This window comes from Fragaria vesca, linkage group LG2, assembly GCF_000184155.1.
Source record: "Fragaria vesca subsp. vesca linkage group LG2, FraVesHawaii_1.0, whole genome shotgun sequence".
Lineage (NCBI taxonomy): Eukaryota > Viridiplantae > Streptophyta > Magnoliopsida > Rosales > Rosaceae > Fragaria > Fragaria vesca.
Genome location: NC_020492.1, coordinates 1,555,129 through 1,563,533, shown reverse-complemented (window position 1 = coordinate 1,563,533; position 8,405 = coordinate 1,555,129). Strand labels below are relative to the sequence as shown.

The 8,405-nt window shown below is 40.9% G+C and overlaps 1 protein-coding gene across 1 annotated transcript; it reads left to right on the top strand.

Moving 5' to 3' along the window:
• The first annotated feature begins 5,572 nt into the window (after positions 1-5,572).
• Positions 5,573-7,539, top strand: LOC101298755 (3-ketoacyl-CoA synthase 4-like). Its single transcript, XM_004289621.1, has one exon. The coding sequence runs from the start codon at positions 5,617-5,619 to the stop codon at positions 7,144-7,146; it is 1,530 nt and encodes a 509-aa protein (XP_004289669.1). The 5' UTR covers positions 5,573-5,616; the 3' UTR covers positions 7,147-7,539.
• Positions 7,540-8,405: the final 866 nt, after the last annotated feature.

Genomic DNA, 8,405 nt, shown 5'->3' with positions numbered 1-8,405 from the left:
ACATCGATCTTTATGTGATACGTAATTGCATGATTAGTTTATGTGTGTGACCTATAAGTAGAGCACGTAGCCGAGCTTGTTTGTGTCACGATGTTGAATGAAACCCGTAGTCTAATTCTAAGTAGGTCTATGTCATAGGAACCACGTAGGAACTTATGTGCATATCAAATTTAGGTTGTATAATTGCTCACGGTGTAGACTTAAATGAGATTAGAGATCGTCTTCTTTGTTCTTACATGGTTATTTGGTTAAGTTTGCATGATTGTTGGTTGATCACATGTAAATATGTATAGAAGTAATTTAGGATTTATTTTCAATGTTTATTCCAAAATCATCAAAACCTTTAAACCCTATATGCTTATTTCGATATTTTTATTAGATTAGATGGATCTACCCTGTAGTTGGATCCCCGGTTTAGAACGATCCATGCTTGCTTTATACTATGATTGATTTGTTGACATGGTTAATTGATGCGTGTGCAAATACGTCTTATCACCGAGGCTGGATGAACGAAGGGAGAAAGGTGGGCCTTTGGGCCTGGCTCTTGTTTGAGATGGGCCTATATGGACCTTCTTCTCTCTTTTTCTTACAGCTGGGTTTTAGTTAGGGCTTTTGGGGTTTAAGACCCCTACTATACCCTAACAGAAATTCTCTCTCTAATCGTTGATGAAAGGTACACCATTGGGTCTTAGGCCTCTAATCATTGCGAGTGGAGTTTCTGTTTGGGTGTGGTAAGTTCATTGCTTTCTAGTATTCATGTTCACTTTTTTGACGTAGTTTTGAGGCTGTTTTTGCAATTTCTAGTAGTAGTTTGATTTAGCATCGCTATCCATTTGTATGGTCTTCGGACTATTCATGCTTGACCTTTTGGTCGTCATGATCTTTGATTAATGGGTATTTCTCCTTTTTCCTAAAAAAAAAAAAGAGTAGTAGCAGACGATATTTTTATTTAATTTTTTGGAAGAGAAGTTGATTACCATTACTATGAACAGCAAAACAAGTGTACTTCACCAAACTTACAAAAGAAAAACAGGAATACTAGATTAACCTAAGAAAGTAAAGCATACTACTAAAGAAACTAATACCATAGTCCCATAGGGCAAGCCAGCCGTCCAAGGACAGGAGATGCTACCACCAAAGGATTCAAACAAGCCCAACCCAAAGGGAACACAAGATCCAACCTACCAAACTACAACTGTAGCCAGGAAGACTAAGCTCAAGGCCCAAACAACCTCAGGTAAAGATGACTAATGTCGTCACCCTTCCGGCGGCCGACCTCGGTCCTCCACCATCAACATGGCTGGAGAAGAAGACCTTGCCTACGATCGACCCATAATTTACAACCAACGATTAATTCAACGAAGAGAACCGAATCCTAATCTTCTAAAACGTTGTCGCCACAAACTGAACCAAAGTCAGGCGTCGCCCCTGCAACTTCACATCATCGTGGATCCAGTTAAATCCAACCAAAAACTCAACTCAAAGGCTTACACCAAGCCCAAATTCGTACGTGAAAGCCTCTACCACTTTAAGAAGGCACTGAACTGCCCTCCTCCTCAGCTCGCAGAAGAGAACCGACGCCAATGATTTCTTGTAGTCATTCGTTGACCACAAGTCGTCGTTGCTATGCGTTGCGAAACCTAGAGTTTCAATAATTTTTACTACTACATCACCTCCTCCAGCCACATAAACAGACCACGATTAGCAATTCGAGGCGCCCTTGTCCACGCAATATGATAACATCCCCATAACCACGACCGTAAACTGCCGACATGTGGCCACGCGATGATGCCACCCTCCCAGATCACATCGATGCTTGAACAGTTCCAACAATACCTTCGTAACCGCCAACACAACCATATTCTCAACATGAGCACGCCACAACCCTGATTCAAACCACTCCAAGGTTGGACGCCAAACAAACACCATCAAAGAGCGTGCTTGCTATCGCTGGAAGACATCGATAAAGCATCCTCACGTTGTCAGAGCACGATTAACGCCTAGAAAATAACATCGCCGCTAAAATGAAACCCTAGGTTTCCAACACTGGTTACTTCGAGAGACTCGGAGGTAACCCATTCTATTTTTGAGTGTTACATAGGTCGCCTTTATGGATATTTTTTTGTTTACTTATTTTCTGGAAAGGATGATGCAGTAAACTTTGCATAAGTCACTACTTCATAATTAGGGATCTAAATTTGCCGATCACTTTTATTTTGCGCACCCCAATGACCTCAATTAGATTAATGACACGTATTTGTTTTCTTAATAATAAGTTAATAACAAAATCAATCCATTTGAAGAGACATGTAGCAATAATTTAGATGGTGGGCACTTTAATGGTCATATTAAAAATGGTTGGTAAATTTATTTATCAACAATTGCTCTAACTCTCTACGATATATAGGTCCGTATATGTGATAGAAAATAATCTTAATAAAGCTTGAACAACGTAGAAGACAAGGATAAAAGTGTAAATAGATTGAAAGTATGATTACAAATGTTTCTTTTCTAATAAAATAAAAAGGTGGTCAACACAATCGTAAAATCCATGAAATTAATAGCCAATGGGAAAACATGTGAAATTGAATTGAATTCCATAGGTAGCCGATTGAAAACATGTGAAATTGAATTGAAAGCCGACCATAACTAGGTAGGGTGGCAACTGGCAAAGCCTAACCAAGATTTTCATAGATTGTTTACTTTTATAAAAATGTTGTCTATTCATTCTTTATGTTTTTTTTAAATTTTTTATTGCTTTATTTAAAGCCATTCATTTCTCAAACCGAACTGACACAGATACATACTATTCCTTGTCGTATTTTGGACAAATTAAGGACATGGCAAGCTAGCTAGCACCACTCATTACATGTTCATTGATCACTTATTTTTAAACAGATTTTACAGCAAAGAACTTAAAACTAGCTATGTGTGCTTAGATTCCTAATATAATGAGTTTATTGTTATTAGAAAAACCAATAACTTAGAAGAAACAAATTGATTGAGCCAGGAAAAAACCCAATAATTCTTAGGCCCAAAGAAGCAGCCCAGAGATATCAGCACCCAAGTCCAACAATCAATCTGACTCGACCCAAGTCATCATCTTCAGTTCGTGTCACCGCACAATAATACGTTCGGCGTTGCCATTGCCTTCGCAGACCAAGCTTCTTGACTACCAATCCGACTACGGTGGAATCCAAAGCACCCATACCACGCATAGGAAAACCTTAAGGTCCCAAAATTACCTAGCGATTCAACCATCGCAACGTGAGAATAAAATCCCCGCAGTCGACAAACGAATGTCGTAGAGCTACCAAAACGTTGGGTACACCATCCTCAAACTTGCATCCCTGAGAGTCTTCATTAGATCGCCTTTAGAACACCAGTTCGACAATGACACGAGGCAACTGACAAAGCACGAAGGCCCATCCGACCTCATGCATCATCGGCACAAGCTTGCAGTGTATAGAAGGAGATCTCCACCGCTCTCTCTAGGGTTTTAGTTGTAATTATTATGTTATCTATTCATTCTTTTCTCAAACACTATGTGTCGCTTGTATATAATTTCTTAGACAAATCACCACCATCGATTGAGAATTGATCATACAATATGATCTCGCCACATGTCACACACGAATCACGAAGAAAAAAACGGTTTTCGAAACCTTCATCATGGCAAACACACGAACGGATGCAAGCGTCATCACATCACGTACACCTCTTATTCACCAAATAAGGGAATGTCACGTGTCCCACAAGTTAAGAACCATAATTATGACGATTAATGGACCGAAAATTGAGTAATGAACTCGAGATCTCGAACAAACTTTGAACAACCTAGGCTTTTGACAATCTCACGACGACGAGAGAAAGTGGCGCTCGAGGGTTGAAAGATCACTCCTAAGAGCGAACATCCTAGCTAGCTCAAAATTCATTAAATCATCGAATACGAGATAAACATGACACCTGCGGGTTTAAGATCATGCCCACCGTGATCTGGTCAGTTGAAATCGTTCCCTATCACCCATCTTGTGTTTGCACATGTTTCCCTCTCATCAGAAGGAACGAATTCCAAACCAAGCAAGAACAACTTCTTGATCAGGGAGTTCAGGGACTCCTCAAGGGGTCTTTCGCAAGAACGAAGCTAAGAGACCCGTTCGCAAGAACGAAGCTAAGTTGTTTTCGAACACGAACGCACATACGCAGATGCTTAAGCATACGAGCGCTTCTACATGCATCTTTGCACTTGAACTCCCCAACCAAGTCATTTTTCTTACTTGGGGATTTAGGGGACTTGTTGTGGGAACCTATGCCAAACACTCTAGCTAAGCCTTACACATGCATTCTCATCCTCACAACCCAGCTCTGAGTGCCTCTCGGCCGCACACGTGGACGCACTACGCATGCGTTCTCATCCTTACAGCCCAGCGTTGAGCGCCTCTCGGCTGTACATGTGGACGCACGAGTGCAGTTCGATTGCGCACGCATCTGCCGAGGTGTGATCTAGCTATCACCAACTATTACGTCGAGCCATGCTTCGCCACGCTTTTAAATAGAGTCATAGCCTCACCTCTTAAGGTAACTTAACTCATTCCCTCTCTTTCTTTCCTCAATTTGTCCGCAAATGGCTAACTTGAGCTTCAGAAGGGGTTTTTCCGGATCCGTCCGAACGCATCTTCAACTTCTATTCGTGTATTGCAGGATCTATTTCGCGGTGAATCCACTTTGCAGACAAATCCTTCCCGAACGGATTAAAGCTTAAGCTTGAGTTTGGATACTGTAAACCGATCTGAATTGCATTTGGTAAGTAAATTAACCCATTTACACTATCTACCATAATTAATGGAATTTAACAGTTGACGTTAGAGTTTTAACATAGATGATATACAAAGATTAGCAGACGAATTACTCAAAGATTATACAATAATACGACCAATTCACAATCTTAGAATTACACCATCCCATTATAACTATGATAATTTGTGTACAAAACCCCATGAACTTTCCCCTATAATAAGATCAAAACGGGGGAGGGGCTTCAAATTTGCTAGATGTACATATTTGTTGGCTTGTAGCATAGCACACAAACTTATTGCTCTATATTTGGGAGGTGAGGATTGAGCCGCTTATTTCACTGCTGTCAGTTCCGAAGTGTAAAGACGTGCGGGGAAATCGCTTTGAAGCTTCCAGTCCCCCAAAACCCCTAAATATTCAAAACAATTCAAAACCCCCCATTCGTCCCTAATTTTTTTTTTTATTCACTTTCTTCTGGTTTCCTCTCTTCCTCATCCTAAATCTTAGACCTAAGAGAGACGGGTTAGCAATGGCAAGCAGACCAACCCCTTCTTAAACCTCTCTCAGACTTCCACTCTTCATCTTCATCATCTCCATTGTGTTGTTATTTTACTAATCTACGTGGTCTATAATCGTCTACGGGTCTTTTTCGCCGTAGTTGTTGTATCAACCACACCTTGAAAAAACCCAGACCCGACCCATTCAGATCCGTTTACTTCATGTACACTGCGCTCTGCTCCCTATATAAATCCCTCCGATCAAAACCCACTTCACTGAATCCAATACTTTGAAGTTTTGCTTGAGTTTTCCATAAACCCAATCATGAGCTCTGAGTCTGTTGACCATGGTGGAGCTCAGAATATTCAGATCCACCAGGGCCGTAGACTCCCAGATTTCTTGAACAGTGTCAACTTGAAGTATGTCAAGCTGGGTTACCATTACTTGATAACCAATCTTCTGAAGCTCTGCTTGATTCCTCTAATGGCGCTCATTGTAATTGAAGCCTCTCAGATGAACCCAGATGACATTCACCAGCTTTGGCTCCAACTCCAGTACAACCTGGTCAGTGTCATCGTTTTCTCTGCTGTTCTCGTTTTCGGATCCACTGTCTACATTATGACCCGACCCAGATCCGTTTATCTCGTGGACTATTCCTGTTATAAGGCCCCAGACCATTTGAAAGTGAAATACCAGAAGTTTATGGACCATTCAAGGTTGACTGGGGACTTTGATGAGTCCTCCCTAGAGTTTCAGCGCAAGATTCTTGAGAGGTCCGGCCTTGGAGAGGAGACTTATCTCCCTGAAGCAATGCATTTCATTCCGCCCAGGCCGACGATGGCGGCGGCGCGTGAGGAGGCAGAACAGGTGATTTTTGGTGCATTGGATAATCTGTTTGCTAATACAAATGTTAAGCCTAAGGACATTGGGATTCTTGTTGTGAATTGTAGCTTGTTTAACCCAACTCCTTCATTGTCTGCTATGATTGTTAATAAGTATAAGTTGAGGGGTAACATTAGGAGTTTTAATTTGGGGGGAATGGGGTGTAGTGCTGGAGTTATAGCTATTGATCTTGCCAAGGACATGTTGCAAGTTCATAGGAATACTTATGCAGTTGTTGTGAGCACTGAGAATATCACTCAGAATTGGTACTTTGGGAACAAGAAGTCCATGTTGATACCGAATTGTCTGTTTCGTGTTGGTGGGTCTGCGGTTTTGCTATCGAATAAGTCATTGGATAGGCGTCGGGCTAAGTATAAGCTTGTTCATGTTGTGAGGACTCATAAGGGAGCTGATGATAAGGCGTTTAGGTGTGTTTATCAGGAGCAGGATGATATTGGCAAAACTGGGGTTTCTTTGTCTAAGGAACTCATGGCAATTGCTGGTGGAGCTCTTAAGACTAACATCACAACATTAGGTCCCCTTGTTCTGCCTCTGAGCGAGCAGCTTCTCTTCTTTGCTACTTTGGTTGCAAAGAAGTTGTTCAATGCCAAAGTCAAACCTTATATCCCGGATTTCAAGCTTGCTTTTGATCATTTCTGCATACATGCTGGTGGAAGGGCAGTGATTGATGAGCTTGAGAAGAATTTGCAGCTTCTGCCAGTTCATGTTGAGTCATCTCGGATGACACTCCACAGGTTTGGTAACACCTCGTCCAGTTCGATTTGGTATGAGTTGGCTTACACTGAGGCAAAAGGGAGGATGCAAAAAGGGAACCGTGTCTGGCAGATTGCATTTGGAAGTGGTTTCAAGTGCAATAGTGCTGTCTGGGAGGCTCTCCAGAATGTAAAACCATCTCCCAGTGGTCCATGGGAAGATTGCATTGATAGCTATCCGGTGCAGATTGTACTCTAGCTGTGCTCAGCCACAATTTGGTTTAGTACTCGATTCAAAGGAAGGAAACATTGATACATTGTCAATTCATAATGTTATTTTTATGCCCCCATAGAAATAGATTTTTCTCCCCTTTTTTATAATTTGATTCACTAAGCAATTAAGCATGTTATATGTTATCTGGTAATTCAAGTCAAGATATGTCTCATTTACTTTACTCAATTTAATTGAGCGGCTTAATTTCTGTGATATATAGCAGAAAATGTTTACGCCAAATGCAGTAGCACCGTGATTATTATGAATTTCTGCAGGCCCACTGATTACTATGAATTTCTTCAGGCCCTTGGAGGTCAATATAAAGCATAGTGTATATGTATGATTCTTTCATTCAAAGACAATCCATTGCAAGAAATGTTGGCATTGAGATATTTTTTTAGTTCTAGAAGTGTATGCAAACGAAACACTAGTAAAACTTCCAATATGGTAGTTGATCAATCAAGACATGTCTCTTCTCTATTTTGCATGTTGGTAATGATCACTTGTATTGCTAATTTTGTGACTTCTCAGTTTTTTTTTTTTTCTGGAAACTATGATGGCGATGCTGCTCCGGGTGCATGTCCGGCTGACCGGATAAATCTGGTGTCTGGTACATTTCTTGCTGTTTAAGAACTTATCTTCGATGATGCATGTGAGATTTGTTCAATTTAATGTCTGGATTGGATGTATGTGACCATGCTACTTGATTACACTGGACCAGGATATCACCTAACATTTCATGGGTTCTGTTTTTAGGGTTTAAATCCGGGATCATCTCTGTCTTGTGGCAACAAGGCTTGTATAACACATGATGGTGATTGACTGATTGCAGTAGGGTCTGGCGTCGCATTGCCATCTTGGATAGCTTTGATTTCAGCATTATTCTTGGCAGCCGCATCTGATTAGATTACAGTCTCCTCTGATTTTATTTTTAATTGTTTTGCTCACACCGATCCAAATCGTTGAAGCACAACATTTTTGGAATTTAGTATCAAGTAGCCAAGGGACACAGGAACCAAAAACGATTTTCAGTCTTAACATTTTAGATCCAGAGGTTGCTAATGTAAAAAGCAATTCAGCTAATTGCTGAAGGTTGAAGTATTTGTTAGGTTGAGATGAGGCTGAAGAAAGGACTTGAACTGGAACCGCTTCTAGTACAGGCACATATATAAGTAATCTTAAAAGATCCTAATAATGCCTTTTCCAACGGTTAAGCCGGAACCTAGGAAGCTGTAGCTGCCACA